This window comes from Belonocnema kinseyi, chromosome 7, assembly GCF_010883055.1.
Source record: "Belonocnema kinseyi isolate 2016_QV_RU_SX_M_011 chromosome 7, B_treatae_v1, whole genome shotgun sequence".
NCBI lineage: Eukaryota > Metazoa > Arthropoda > Insecta > Hymenoptera > Cynipidae > Belonocnema > Belonocnema kinseyi.
The window spans coordinates 100,266,479-100,282,454 of NC_046663.1; the positions used below are offsets into that span (position 1 = coordinate 100,266,479).

Genomic DNA, 15,976 nt, shown 5'->3' on the forward strand with positions numbered 1-15,976 from the left:
GTGATGATTAGTTTTGGAGTGATATGAAAATACTTCTTTTATGAATGTGATAAATGTTGTTCTTTCGGCACAACGTGAAATACGGTTTGCAGCTTTTTAAAGCTCATGTTGATCGTTACTGCAAGAACATAACCTAACCAACTCGAAACAAATATGTTCTCGCCGAGAGATTTGAGTAAAGTAGACTACATTAGTTTGAATATTCACGATAGTGCATCCTTTGCTCGAGGGACATCACGAAGTGTTTGGAGAGTAAGTTATTAAAAAAAAAAATTATATAAAAATGTTTATTTAAAATTGCCGAAGACTGATACAGTTCTTGCTAGAAAAAATCGTCCCTTCAGGATCAGAACCCTTTAATCTCGCATTTATTAACTGATCAGAGAGTGGTAGCTATGAGAAAAGAGACAATTTATCAGATTTCTAGTATCTTTTTATGTACTTCATTTTCATTTAAATCCGGAATATTAGTTTTAAATCACGACAAAAGTGATCTAATTGTCTAGTTATAGTTATTGATACGCCACAAATTTGGTAGTTTCTTGCAACGTGGCAAAAGTCAACAGGTAATATGTGGGTTTCGAATCGGCATGTTTGCATTTTCTCTGATTTAATTGAAAGAATATTCAGTAGAGGAATTGAAGAAAGCAATCAAATTTTCAGTGTATAAGCCTATAAGCTACGAATATATAAGGGAAATCTGAGAAAGTGGAGGAACTTTCATGTACACTCAAAATTCTGAAATATAAATGTTCAAATGAACATTCTTGTTTTATTATATATTAATCACCAATAATAAGTCCTAAAATGCTGTATTATTAACAAAGAAAATAGTACAGTGTTGCACAAACGTATGGAAATTTAAAATATATTTTCGTACTCTTTTCAAACGAATTTCCACATACAAAGTATCTGCAAGATTTATATGACACTCTACGAAAAAAAATAGTTAAGAAAATGTAAAATTCTCTAAATTTTTATTTTGGGCTGCATGCTTTAAAATCCTGACTGCGCAAAGTTAGTCGAATTGACATTATTCTAAACTATTTGAGTTTCGAATTGTATTAGTGCAAGGAAAATGCGTTAAAAAAATTATTTAATTTTTTAGAAATCATTAAAACTCCTAAAATAAGGTTTCGAAAATCTATGAAAAAGGCCTTTCGTTCAAATTGGGTGAAAGTTTGGGTTTGCTGTGCGTCACCTGATGGTTATCAAAACTTGTAATGAGGAAATTTCATCCAAAGGACTTTTCCATAAATTTTGAATGGGGTACATAAAACCACTTCTTTCGGAAATTTATATTCTAAATTGTAATTTATAAATTGTTTCTAGCAATGGAATCAGCTCTCCAGGTTTCAGAGAAATGTATTTTACTTTGCTGTGATCACAGTGGTACTTCTGATCTTTTATTTGCTTCCTGGAGGAGCGAAAACTGTCCTCCTAGAAACCGAAAGTGATTATGAAAGTGGAAAGGTTCAAGAAACTCCAAAACACGACAAGGTTTGAATATCTTGAGTTTAAACAGACTCTTTATTTCATCGCACATGTGGCTTTAATAAAATTTACATTCTGCGTTCCAGTTTGCCGACGAACTGATCGTAGATAGTGTCGATCAGCCAAGAGCAGCGGAAGCTGGAGATGTGATAGAGGAGCCGGAGTTTCAACCGGACGTTAACCAAGTTGATGACGATCAGATTGGCGAACCGCCACAACCTAAGCCAAATGCACTTAAGTTTAATGGTAAATTTAATTCATGTTCTAACCAGTGTTGGGCAAGTTCCTTTTTTTGAGTAACTAGTTACAGTTTCGTTCTTATTGTTCGGCAGGTTCGCCAGAATTAGTTTCGTTGACGTTATTTTCATCAGCAATTCAAAATGATTTTTCATATTGAATTTGAAGTTAAAATCACGACTGAAATCAATCTGAAATTCAGACCACAATTTTAAGTTCCAGGGCCAAGAATGTTTGAAATATCGGACAAAACACCTTCTGTATGGTTCAATTTGAAACGCTTTAAATTTGAAGTAAAAATATTGGATTTTCATCAAATAGATGACTTTTTAACACTTTTTGCAAGTAAACAGTTGTATTTTTAATAAAAGAAATATTACATTTTTTCACCAGAAGCAATACATTTTCAAACCAAAAACAACAGTTTTAAACAAAAGATTTCAAAATCAATTATTTCTCAACGATAAATATAATAGTTGGTATTATTTCAAACAAAAAGATTTTTATTTAAAATCAAACACAGTTGAATTCAACCAAAAAATCCACAACAAAATAAGACTAATTTTATAACAAAATAGTTGAATTGTCAACAACAAAAATTAGATTTTTTCACCAAAAGAGATACATTTTGAAACAAAAAAAACCGAATTTTTAACTAAGAAAGACAAAAAAATTCCATAGCCAAAAAGGTGAATTTTTCACCAATCATTTTCAAACCGAAATTATGAATTTTCAACAAAAAAGTTACTTTTTCAATAAGAGAGTGGAATTTTTAACGAAATGCATGAATTTAAAACCAAAACAGATGAATTCTCAACGAAAAATATATTATTTTATTATAAAAAAATATTACTTTATCATGAAAAAATATTAAATTTTTAACAGAATAGATGACTTTTTAACTTACTAGTTGAATTTCTAACTGAAAAAGATTGTTCAGTCACTTTTTTTATCCAAACAGTTGTGTTTTTAACAAAAAAATATGACATTTTTTACCAGAAGCAATGAATTTTCACACTAAAAAGAACAACAAAAAGGTAATTTCAAACAAAATAGTTAAATTTTCCATCGCTTTCAAACCAAAAACACGAACTTTCAATAAATAAATTAAATTTTCAGCAAAAAAGTTGAATTCAACAAAAAAATCCACAGCAAAATAAGACTAATTTTCTAATAAAATAGTTGACTTTTCAATAAAAAAAAAATAGTTTTCTTTCACTAAAAGAAGTAAATTTCTAAACGAAAAAGCCGAATTTTGAACCAAGAAAGAGAAAATTCCACACCTAAAAAAGAGTATTTTTACAAATCATTTTCAAACAAAAATTATGAATTTTCAACCAAAAAGTTACTTTTCAATCAAATAGTGGAATTTTTAACAAGATACATAAATTTGCAACCAAAATAGATGAATTATCAGCGAAACATATATAATTTATTATAAAAAATTATTACATTTTTAACAAAATAGATGCATTTTTAACTTACTAGTTGAATTTCCAACCAAGAAAGATTTTTCACTCACTTTTTTCATCCAAACAGTTGTATTTTTAGTCCAAAAGGATGAATTATCAACAAAAAAAATTTACTTTTTAATCAAATGGTTGAACTTTCATACTAAAAATATTAATTTTCAACAAAATAGTTGAATGTTCTATCTTTTTCAAACGAAAAAGATGAACCTTCAATACAAAAATTAAATTTCAGCAAAAAAGTTAATTTTCAACTTTGTAGTTGCATTTTCTATTCAAATATTTGAATTTTCTAAAACAACAAAAAAAAAAACGAACTTGAAACAAAATATTTGAATTTTTTAAAAAATAAACGAATTTTAAATAAAAATCGAAAAATTTACAACGAAAAATATAATAGTTTTTATTATTTTAATCCTCAAATATTTTAATTTGAAATCAAACACAGTTGAATTCATTAAAAAAAAAACAGGAGTGTTCAACAAAAAAGCTTAATCCTTAACCAAATCAGGTTAATTTTTTACTAAAATAGTTCAATTTTAAACAGCAACAAAAATTACATTTTTGTGTCAAAGGATATAAGTAGTGAAACAAAAAAGCTGAGCTTTGAAATATATAAGAAACACAGAGTAACTAAAATTTAACTTTCAGTAACTTAGTTCCTTGTAACATGTTACTACACAACTCTGGTTCTAAAAAATCACTGAAGGCTTAGTTAATTTAATTTGATTCAACAATTCCTTTGTAAATTGGAAATTAAAATAAAATCTTTTTTTAGGTCCTCAAAATGAGAGGCAAAAAGCTGTGATCAAAGCCTTTAAGCATTCCTGGGCTGGATACAAGAAATATGCTTGGGGCCACGATAATGTTAAACCGATATCGAAAGGATATAGCGAATGGTTTGGCCTGGGTCTTACAATTGTAGATTCTTTAGATACTTTGTATATAATGGGTTTAAATGAAGGTAAGATATTTAATTTATTAAGAAAAGTACAAGAAAGTAATTAATACGAGGAATACATATTCTCCCGATGTTAAATGCCTAAAAATTGTATACTGTATAATTCTTCAATTTCACATTGTTTAAATTTTCAAGACTCGAACAAAAATTTATTTTATATGCTTACCATTTAAAAGAGGTAATTTTTTTACCTTCTTATTTGAAAATTCGTTAACTTTTACGATTCGGAATTGCTTGATTTTTAAGTTCTCCATTTTTTTAAACTTCCATTTTGAATTAATCAAAATTAAAATGTTTTTATGTAGCTTACAGGTTTTTTTTATCTTTGTTTTGACTTAAAAGCTTGCAATTAACAATGATTGAAATCAGAATTGTTCAGTTATTTGTATTTATTTTTGCAGAAATCAACTGCCTAGCGAACTTTCCTGTGATTTTTTTATGTTTTTGCATATTTTTTAATGTTTGGCTCCTTCTTTACTGTAATTTTTGATATTTTATTTATAGTTTAGCAGATTTTTTAATTTTTAGCTCTTGATTGAGCAGTATTTAAAGGTAGAATTGTTCTTAGAATGGTTACAATTTTAAATTGTGTAACAATTTTTACTTGAAGTTGGTTGAAGTTTGAAATATATTTATAATCACATTATTTTATAATTTTATTAATAACTTACCCGGGTCTTGAAGTGAAAATAAATTTCTTTCAAAATTTATACCATTTGGCATGAAACTAATTTTGAATTTCTATTTAAATTGGTAAAACAGAAAAGACTGGTCTTTTTCAGAATTCAAGGAAGCACGAGAATGGGTAGCAAATAGTTTAGTGTTCACATTGAACAGGGACGTAAATTTATTTGAAGTTACTATTAGAGTACTCGGTGGTTTACTGGCCGCCTATCATTTATCCGGCGATAAGCTCTTCCTAGACAAAGCAGTACGTTGCATTTTTAATTAAGATTTATAATAAATAATGAAATTTGATAAATAAGCAAATGGTGACATTCGACATTTTAATTTCAGACTGATCTTGGCGATCGGATGCTGCCTGCATTTTCTACCAGATCTGACGTTCCATATTCGGACGTTAATTTAGGCACAAGAAGTGCACACAGCCCTAAATGGGGGCCAGATAGTAGCACTAGTGAAGTTACTTCCATTCAGTTAGAATTTCGGGATTTGAGTCGAAGCTCAGGACAACCGCGATTCGAGGTAAGATTTATGTTTTACTAATTAGGGATCGTCCATAAACTCGTTTACCACTTTCAGAGTGAGGTGGGGGGGGGGGGTCTCAGTCAAAGTAACTTTAAAACTTTAAGTCAAAGTAATTTTATGCATTTTTTTTTCTAAAAGTACATATCGTAATGTTTTAAGTACGTTTTCAGATGATGAATGTTTTTGGTAGAAAATTAATATTTTTGTTAAAAAGTTTATGTTTTTTGTTGAAAATTTAATTCCTTCGTTGAGAATTCTTGAATTTTATTACAAAATCGTCTTTTTTGTAGTAAATGAATCTTTTGGTTTAAAAATTCATATTTTTTAGTTGAAACTTCAACGTTTTGGTTGAAAACTCTTGATTTTGATTAAAAATTCGTCTTTTTGGTAGTAGGCTAATCTTTTTGTTTAAAAATTCTTTCTATTTGAAAATTTAACTTTTTGTTTCGGAATTCTTGGATTTTATTAAAAATTCTTATTTTTCGGTAGTTTAATCAACAATCTTGTTGTTTAAAAATTCATCTTTTTGTTGTTGTAGAAAATTCAACTTCTTGTTTGATAATTCTTGCATTTTGTTAAAAATTCATCTTTTTGGTTACAAATTTAACAAATAGTTTTAAAAGTTTAACTACTTTCTGAAGAATTAAAAAAATTTGGTCTTTCTTTCTTAAAAATTCAACTTTTTGGTTGAGAATTCTTTAAGTTTATTGAAAATTCGGCCTTTTGGTAGTAAATTATTCTTTTTGTTTAAAACTTCAACTGTTTGTTTGAGAAATCTTGAATTTCGTTAAAAATTAGTTTTTTTCGGTAGAAAATTAATCTTTTTGTTTAAAAATTCATCTTTTGGGTTAAAAATTGAACAACTAAGTTTTAAAGTTGAAATACTTTCATACAAATTAAATTTTTTATTTGACGATTCTTTAATTTTATTGAAAATTCGGCCTTTTTGGTAGTAAATTATTCTTTTTGTTAAAAATTCGACTTTTTTTAGAATTCTTGAATTGTGGTAAAAATTCGTTTTTTTTTTTGTAGGACATTAATCTTTTTGTTTAAAAATTCATCTTTTTGGTTAAAAATTTAAAAACTAAATTTTAAACTTGAACTACTTCCTTATAAATAAAAAAAAACCCTTTCTAAGAAGTTCAACTTTTTGGTTTGAGGATTCTCTAATTTTATTGACAATTCGTCTTTTTGGTAGTAAATTAATCTTGTTGTTTAAAAATTCATTGTTGTTGTTGTTTTTGAAAATTCAACTTTTCAGTTGAAAATTTTTTTTTGTTTTTAAAAAATTGTTTTTTTTTTCGGCGGAAAGTTAATGTTTTTGTTTCTAAATTTATCTTTTTGGTTACAATTGTAACAACTCGATTTGAAAGTTCAACTGCTTTCTTACAAATGCATTTTTTGGTTGACGATTCAAAATTTTAGTTAGAAATCCATCTCTTAAGTTGGATATTGAAAATTCAATAATATCCGGATTAACTGTCACATAAAATTCAATAAGGCACATTTCAACACTTACTCTGAAAATCGATTGTTTATCTTTAATTGTTGATTTATTCCGGAGTTTATAATTCACAATACAGTCATGTAGATAATATAGGTACATTGTCAACTTGAATCGCTATAACCGCACACAAAAATCAGTTTCTGAATTTAGAAATTGGCTAAAGTAAAGCTTATGTTCCCAATGACATCTATTAAAAACGCCGTGTCGTTTAATTTTTTTTTCAATTTAGTTGAAACTTGATTCTCGATTTTTTAGATCTTTTATTTTTTACCAACTGTATTTATGTTTATTTTAATTTGATTTTGGTACAGAAATGGCATATTATTAAATAAAATTAAACAAGCAATCTTTATTTTAATAGGGTAATATTTGTGAAATAGTTATATTGTTGGAAAATAGAGACCGAAAATTTATTTAACTTTCAAAATATTTTATGTTGATAAAATAAAACATCCAATTACTGATTCAAAATTGACATTTATTTTCATTGTTTTTAATATTTATCCGATTTCAAATAATATCTAAATATATTAAAAAGTTTAGAATCAAATTTCTATGAGGATCTTAGATGATTTCAACACTTATTATCAGATTTACTGAAAGAAATATGCTTTTTATAATTGAGTGAAGGATATTTTTTTCTACAAATTAAAATATACGCAAAAAAAAATTAAAATTCTTCTCTGAGTTTGAAAAATTCTGTGTCAGTCCTCTCAACTTTTTTGGTGATTTAAAATGTAGAAATAAGAAAGAAATCGAACTTCTATTCTATTTACAGGCTGCTGCTGCTAGAGTATCAGAGCATGTCCACCGGCTAGAAAAATATGATGGTTTAGTTCCGATTTTCATCAACGCAAATACAGGAATGTTCAGGGAATATTCCACGATAACTTTGGGAGCACGAGGCGATAGTTATTATGAATATTTATTAAAGCAATGGCTTCAGACTGGAAAAACTATTAATTAGTGAGTCTCCTTCTGCGATTTTAGCAAATACTTGAATTTGATATTAAATATATCTATAACTATTATTTGTGATAATTATCTTCCAGTTTAAGAGACGACTACTTGATGGGAATGGCTGGAACGCAAAAACATCTAGTGAAAAGAACAGCCGTAAAGAAATATCTTTTCATCGCCGAACTCGTTGGCGCAACTAGAGAGATGAAACCTAAGATGGTAACTTTTTTTATTCAGATGCTGATCTCTGGAACAGAAAATAAATAAATATACACTTCTATAAATTATTAATTTAATTATAATTCTTTTACTTTTTAGGACCATCTCGTATGTTATTTGGGAGGAACTTTAGCTCTCGGGGTTCATAATGGTTTGCCTGCAGATCATATGGATTTTGCAACCGAATTGGTTAACACTTGTTACGAAACTTACGCCAGTCAGCCAACATTCCTTGCCCCGGAGATCACTTACTTCAATGTGCTGGTAATCATTATAAATCAGTTTTGTCATCTCTAGATTTGATTTTAAACTAAATGTTTTTCAAATTCATCTCCTGTTTCTCCATTTTTAAGGCATCAATTTACTGTTATATAAATTTTTGTGGATTTTGAGAATCCAAAAATTATATCAGCTGTGCTTATTAAAAATCGTCAAAAAATACTTTGATTTAACAAATAACAAAATCGTTTTAAAAAAATTTCATGAAATTCAAACTTGAAGTCGGCCCAATATTTTGTTAAAGTATTCAATTTTAATCAAGCTTCAATTTTAGAAAAAAATAGTAAATTTTAAAGCACTTGAATTAAAAAAATTCCTCTCCTGTTACTTTTAATAAAGTTGATACTTACTCAAATAAAAACCAGAATCAGAGTCGCGACTTCGCCGCGAAAACGAGAATTAAATTAAAAACTGGGAATTTACTTTTGATCATAGGAAAATTCAAGTTTTCATTGTTTTAATAATTTTGGTCAATTTATAAAAGCGATTTCTACTTTATCTACACTTGCTGGGCATATGGGTGGAAATAATTATTATTTTTATTTTAGGACAGTGATTTTCGGTAAAAAAAATATAATTTCACCTGGTACAGGGTATTTTTGACATGGAACGAGAATTTTTTTTAAGAATTAAAACTGGGATTTAGAAGTCAAAATTCGTTTATATTTTTTTTAAATAATGTATTTTGTGGAAAATTCGTCTGTTTTTGTATAAAATGAATCTTATTGATAGAAAATTATTTTTTTGCTTTGAAAGTTAATCTCCATGTTTAAAAATTCTTTTTTTATTGAAAATTGAAGTATTCTAGTTAAATATTTATCATTTTAATTGAAAATTCATCTTATAGGATATAAATAAATTTACTTGGTTACAAAACTGTGTTTGAAAATTAATTTTTTTATCGACAATTCATCATTTTAATTAAAAATTCATTTATTTGGTTGTAAAATGAGCTGTTTGATTAAAAATTTATTTCCTGTCTTGCTGGAAAATAATTTTTTCTTAAATTAAGAATGAAAATACTGTTCCAGTTGAATATTCCATAATTTTAGTTTAAAATTGATTTTTTTGTTTAAACCTTGATTTTTGACTAAAAATTTAATTATTCAGTTTTTGGTTCAAAAATAATTCTTAGTGGAAAATTCGTCTTTTTTAGTTGAACATTGATCTTTTGGTTGAAAGTTCAACTATTCCAGTTGAAGGTTCATTGTTTTAGTTGAAAAATCAATTTTTTGTTTAGTTTAAAATTCAACTATTCCAGTTGAGGATTATATCATTTTAGTTGAAAATTCATCAGTTAGGATGAAAATTAATTCTTTTGTAGAAAATTCATTTATTTTGCAATTTTATGCTTTGTTGCGTTAAAAAATGCTCAGAATAGACTTTATGAATTAAAATGAATGTTAGAGTTTTGCGATAAATATATTGACCGGGAAATTTGAAATCGTCCGTCGAATCGCCACCTGAGAATAGTTTTACTTACCTTTAATTTATGCGATGTTATTATTTATATATTTTGTTCTCTATCTTTTGTCTAATTATTGCAGAATTCGGAGGACGACAATCAGAAGGACATGTACGTGAAGTCAAACGACGCACACAATCTTCTGCGCCCAGAATTAATAGAAAGTCTCTATTACATGTATTACTTTACAGGAAACAAGACTTACCAGCAATGGGGTTGGCAAATATTTCAGGTGATTATTTAAAATTCTCCCCTTAGAATTCGAAAAATAATCGACAGCTTTTAATTTAAAATTTAATAAATTAAATTCACAATTAATCTAAATTTAAATTCCTCTGTTACAAGTCCAATATTCAAAATTAACACGAAAATCTTGGTAATTAAAAATAAGACAAAATAAATGGCAATACAAAAATTTATAAACAAAATCTAGTCTTGTAAATACTTTGTTTGTGATTCAAAATACATAAAAATCAAAAAGACAAGAAAAACAAGAAGGAAACGGATTTCGAGGTTGCCTCCTTTTCTTTCCTCTCTTTTTAGTTTAGTTTTTACAATTTGAATAAACATTCTAGAGAGTTTGGTCCAAATTTTATCGGTAGATTTTTTTTATAATTTCGAAGAATTTCGTAGTTCAGCTTTTTATTTTTTCAAGTATAAATTCTTCAATTTTTCAGGGATTTGAGAATTATACCAAAGTAGAAAATGGATACACGAGTATTGGAAATGTACGTAATGTACAAAATACTCGCCCCAAGGACATGACTGAGACCTTCTGGTTAGCCGAAACTTTAAAATATTTATACCTTCTTTTTGACGACACTCGACAGTTGATAAATCTTGACAAGTGGGTCTTAAACTCCGAAGGACATCCCTTACCAATTTATGAAGCGTAAATTTCGAATTTAATTTTTGCTGTCAATCAGTGGCCAGTCGACTCAAATTCTCATTTTGGCAGCAAACACTTTTATCCATAAGTCTTCGATTAAGCGTTTATAACTCACGCACTGTTTGTTATAATATCTAAATCCGTCGTATACAATTTGTATTCGAATTTTATTACGACTGTGATAAAAGCTGTGGGAAATTTCAGCTATCAATGTCTAATAGTTTTAAATTTTAGCACGTTTCTTTCATACGGGAGGAAGAAATATTTGTATTAGTTTTTTTGTTTTTGTTTACGACGTCTTCCATATTCTTACAAATGTGGACCTTAATTAAAGTGCTTTTTTTTTACTCACAATTTTTTTGTGAGGCAATCTTTGGTACTTATTTATTTGAATTACACCATTTGTCAGAATCTGCCATATCAAGTTAAAAAGAAAAATGAGTTTGTTAAAAGAACGAGCGTGCAAGCAATCGAGCCTTTTTAAAGGCGAAGATTTGAAAGATGGGAGTTTGTTCTCATAACTTTGATGATGTATGTTCTATTGTATCCAATATTATTAATAATGAATTTTCTAGTCGTAATCATAAATTCAAAGCACTATTTAGTTGCGACGTTTGTTTGCAGTAGAGTGGTGTGTGCGAAAGATGGACTTAAAGTGAATGAATGTCTGGATTTATTATTAGTTAGGATTTAAATTTTGTAATTCGGGTTAATGTTACGCGCACAATTGCACCAAATTCGAGAAGCGCATAACTTCAAACTGGAATTTGAATTATTACAAATTACAATGATGCTAATTTAATTTAATATTCAGAATTTCAAATTTTTTGCTTTCAACATCCAATGACTTGTTTATATTTTAATGATTTTAATTTAAACTCATGAAGTTCCAAATTCTCAAAAATATTAGATTGCAGATTTATTTGCGAGTGGTAAATATTATTTTAAATTTTTAAATTCTTCAATCCAGGTTTCTGCTTTATGTTTTAATTTTAAAATTGCACATTTTAATCTCTTACAATTTTGGATTGTACAATTTTATAATTCTGAACTTTGAATCTAATAATTTTTAAAATATTAAATTTTAAGCTGCTTTGCAAAAATCTAACTTGTTTAAATCTGCAGTTCTTAGGATCAAAAAATTTTTTATTGTAAGTCTTATTTTAAATTATCAGAAATTGACCTTAAAAATAGGAGATCGTGCAATTTCCTCCAATGTGAGTAAGAACATTTTAAAATCTTGGACACATAAATAAATATTTTTGCATGTTTCTATATGTTAATAAGTTTAAGTTGAAATTAGAAATTTTATTTTAGAAGGATCTACTATGAAATGCGAAGTTATGTACTTATTCCTCAGAAAAATTGCTACTTTGATTTGATTTAGATACTCGACGAGTCACTTAACATTATAAATAATTCTAAAGATTTTCAAAGCTTTAGAGCGTCAGTTACCGGATGAAATATGCATTTGTCGTGTTGTCAGAGCTTTTAATTCCAACCACGGTTTTAATTATTGTATTCACCTTTTTCCAGCGTTTACATTGTTTTTTGAAAATATTTATTAGATTCCGTAGTTTTGGAGATCTGTGAGAAAGGTGTGTTTTATATTTATATGTATTTACCAGAACATGTGCAAGTTGAGATAGGATAGAAACGCGAATACTTACAGTTAAAGGCGGATTTATACACGAAATTTATAGAGTGAATCTTTATATTTAAAGAAACTCGAAATAATATATTATTTAGGACTCTACTTATCATAAAATTAAAAAATTGGATGTGTTGCTGCTTTTTAAAAATTGCGTAAACCCGATTTAAGAACAGGGATGTGATTTCTCAATTGTTCTGTAATTTAATTAGTTTTAATCTGCAATCGCAACGAGGGACTAAAACAGTGAATTCGTGAACCTAGATATAAATTTACTAACTTAATTTGTAAATATAGGGAAATCAAAAAGAGACTTCGAGATGTCGAAAAATGGATAGAATGGAACGAAAATGAAATTCGAAGGCTGTAAAACAAATTGCACTTTAATCCATTCTTAACTCTGTACATTTGCAACAAAAAATTACCATATTCGGTATTCTATCTATGAAACTTCCGAGCTTCAAATCGCTTCGGATTTGTTATCGGTATACATTTTTTCTGTTTGTAATAAATCTATAATTTGTGTAAATATGTAATCATTGTTGCACTCACTCACATCCAAGTTTTACTACTTGATTTATCTTATAAAAATTTTTAAAAAGTCTAAAATGCTAAATCACAGGGACAATCTTCCCCAGTTCATTGTAGAAATATTTTGAATTCAAGAATTATTGGCTTCCAGAGAAAGTAATAAACTTACTTATAAACTAGGAATCGAGACAAACTTCACAGTTGTGTCTCTTGTTTCCAACTTAAATCTACTGAGAACGCATCATTAAAAAAAAAAACTAAAGAAGAATAATCTCAAATAAGACTTGTAACGTCTTTGTTAGAAAATAGTCTTTGTTCTCGGCCAACAGGTACCAAGTCTGTGAAATTATTTTGAGATGGAAAATACAAAGTAAGGAGAGAATGTTCTCGAGTTTTCTAATCTCGTAGATTTTGGTCCCGAAGCAAACAAGAATTATTATATTAAAATATATACATTATAGAAGTCTCGAATAATTAGAAAAAAATATTTTTAGTACCTAAATTACCAGTTTGTAATTCATCGCTGAACATTTTTCAAGAGTGAAAATAATAAATATTCGATGATTTTTCTTTCTAAAATAGAAAATACAGATTATAATGTATGTTTGTGTCGAGAACGTTTGAACAGTTCAGCCTTTACATCTCCGTCGAAATCTAGCTTCGCTCGAAATCCACTGAATCACAGTTGCCGTGCAATGTCGTTTTATTCACAATTGCTTTTATATACAGAATAGATATATATATATATATATAATATACCTAATAAAAATACGTCTAATGGCGTCAGTTTAACGTTCCGAGGGATCAATTCTCACGTGAATTGTCTCTTACTTCTGGAACAGTTAGTTCTCGTTACTTTAATTCGCAATTCGCACTGTCTTCCGGGTTAATTCGTTGACCCTCGAAATCAGAGGACCGTGCACTCGCAGCATTGCTGTGTGAAGTAGATACACTTGACGAAGCAGGCATCGTCTTCGACGTCGTTGACGAGTTGTTTGCCGTCGGTGTGGTCGTAGTCGAAACCGCCGTTCCGCTCAACTTTTGGCTGAGGTTCCGGCATTGGGAGGGTTTTTACAATCGGGACTGCCTCCTCGATGTCCTCGTTTGGAATTTCCCCGTTGTTCTTCCGTGGTTTCATAGGTATGAGAGGGGTTTCCGTTGGTGTGATTTTTCCATGTCTCATCTCATCTGGCATGTCGAATCCGGGGGGAATCGATGACTGCAGGGGAGGCGGCGAGTCCCCCGACATCATGACACTGAAACGAAAAAAGAAAAACACAAAATTAACTTATTGTATTCGGTTAGAGAAAAATATTATTCAGAAATGTTTACAAGAAAATCAATTAATGATGTTTAATCAGAGAACAAAGTTTCATAACAGTTTTTGAAATTTAAAGTAGTTAAAAAAAAACTTTTTTGAAAAATAAAATTAAAAATGACTTCTTTCACTCTAAAATTCATAACTTTTTAAGTTTTTGATATTTTTACTTAAAATTTGACTTGAATACTTTCGAGATACGGCGCTTCAAAAATAAAATTAGTCTTATAGTGTTCGTTCCAAAAAAGGTATTTATTCTAAAAAATAAAAGCTTCAATTCAATGAAAAATAAAAGACCGTACTTTTAGTGATTAAACGATTTTATTGATCTTAAACTGCATATAAACATTATAAAAATCAAAATTATGTGGAAAAGACATAGAAAAATAGGTTTTCATGTCATTTGTTAAGCTGACGCCCTATGTTCCATTTTTTAAATTAGTTACGTTTTGTTAAAGCGCAAATAAGTCGCTGGGTGTTATAGACCCAGTAGGCCCTTTAAGGATTAAAACAACTAAAATATTTGAAACTAAATTTTTATTTTATTCAGGGTGGTCACCTTTTCAGCCGGAAAAAATTCCCGATCTTTTCACGGTTCGTCGAAATTAAAAAGTTAAATCTGTTCAAGCTGATATTTCTCATGTGAATTAATTAAAACTGGAAATTGCAGCCAAAATGACACTCTTCCGAATTTTCAAAATTTCCAATTAAAGCTTAAGAAAATTTTCCTATCAGAAACCTCTATCGGTTGATAATGAACACGTTAAATAATAGAAAGATTCTAATCTTAGCAGGATTATTTTAATAAAGTATAAAGTTCACCAGCTTTAATTATACAAATCAAATGTCAACACTTTTATCTTCAGAAAAAATTCTCGATTTAAAATTTTTTTCTCAGTCATACAAATAAAAATAGAGATTGTTAATTACGGACTTCACAGCTTAACATACTATTCAAACAGGCGAAATAGGGTTATTTTTCATGAAAATTGGGGAATAAATTCTTTCAAGTTTTCAAGTAGAAATATGTTACATTTTTAACAAAATAGTTGAATTTTCAACTAAAAAAATTTAAACTTCCACAAAGAATAGTTGTATTTCCAACCAAATAGATGAATTTTCAACCTAAAAGTTGAAACTTTAAAAAAGTACATTTCAAACAAACAATTGCATTTACAAGTACATGGTTGAAATTTTTTAGAATATAATTAAACAACCACAAAAGGTGAATTTTCAACCAAAACAAATTAATATGATATTTCAACCAAATAGTCGAATTAAAAAAATGTATTTTGCAACTAAACAGTTGCATTTATAACCAAAGGGTAGTTGAATGTTCACTGAAAAGAAACGATTTTATAAGATAAATTTTCTACCAAAATAGTTGAAATTTAAACCTAAATGGATACATTTTCAACCCAATGTCGAATTTGAAACAAAAAAGTTGATTTTTAATATTAAACAGTTGAATGGTTTAGAAAATAGTTAATTTTTTATTAAAATTAATGGATTTCTAACCAAACAGTTGAATGTTCAACCACATAGTCGAATTTTTCCCCCAAAAAATAAACTTTCACCAAAAACAGTTGTATCTTCAACCAAATAGATCAATTTTAAACGTAATAATTAACTTTAGAAAAATACTTTTCAACCAAACAGTTACAAATTTACGTAATTTGTAAGATAAAATTTCAGCAAATATTTGAATCAAACAAAATATTTTTAAACCAAACAATTTACAACCAAATAGTAGTTGAATTTTCACTCGAAAGAAACGAATTTGAAAC

The 15,976-nt window shown here is 28.2% G+C and overlaps 2 protein-coding genes across 10 annotated transcripts in view; one reads left to right on the forward strand and one right to left on the reverse strand.

Annotated features, from left to right (window-relative positions):
• Positions 1-153: 153 nt before the first annotated feature.
• LOC117177234 (endoplasmic reticulum mannosyl-oligosaccharide 1,2-alpha-mannosidase) lies at positions 154-12,869 on the forward strand. The gene is made up of 11 exons (XM_033367806.1): positions 154-252; positions 1,333-1,500; positions 1,581-1,740; positions 3,979-4,164; positions 4,944-5,092; positions 5,179-5,367; positions 7,656-7,843; positions 7,930-8,056; positions 8,156-8,320; positions 9,883-10,032; positions 10,478-12,869. Exons 1-11 carry the CDS (start codon positions 154-156, stop codon positions 10,694-10,696), a joined length of 1,800 nt encoding a protein of 599 aa, XP_033223697.1. The 3' UTR covers positions 10,697-12,869.
• LOC117177237 overlaps positions 12,703-15,976 on the reverse strand; it is a 64,867-nt gene continuing 61,593 nt past the window's right edge. For all 9 annotated transcript variants that reach the window (XM_033367817.1, XM_033367811.1, XM_033367810.1 and 6 more), the window contains one exon: positions 12,703-14,127. In XM_033367817.1, coding sequence (XP_033223708.1) covers positions 13,779-14,127 — 349 coding nt within the window. In that variant the 3' untranslated portion in view covers positions 12,703-13,778. The remainder of the gene's footprint in view (positions 14,128-15,976) is intronic.

Excerpts from the sequence above, each read along its gene's own strand:
- LOC117177234 (XM_033367806.1), top strand. The coding sequence starts at position 154 with ATGTTCTCGCCGAGAGATTTGAGTAAAGTAGACTACATTAGTTTGAAT. Across the intron at positions 253-1,332 it reads CATCACGAAGTGTTTGGAGA|CAATGGAATCAGCTCTCCAG; the intron begins GTAAGTTATTAA and ends AATTGTTTCTAG. Across the intron at positions 8,321-9,882 it reads TCACTTACTTCAATGTGCTG|AATTCGGAGGACGACAATCA; the intron begins GTAATCATTATA and ends TAATTATTGCAG.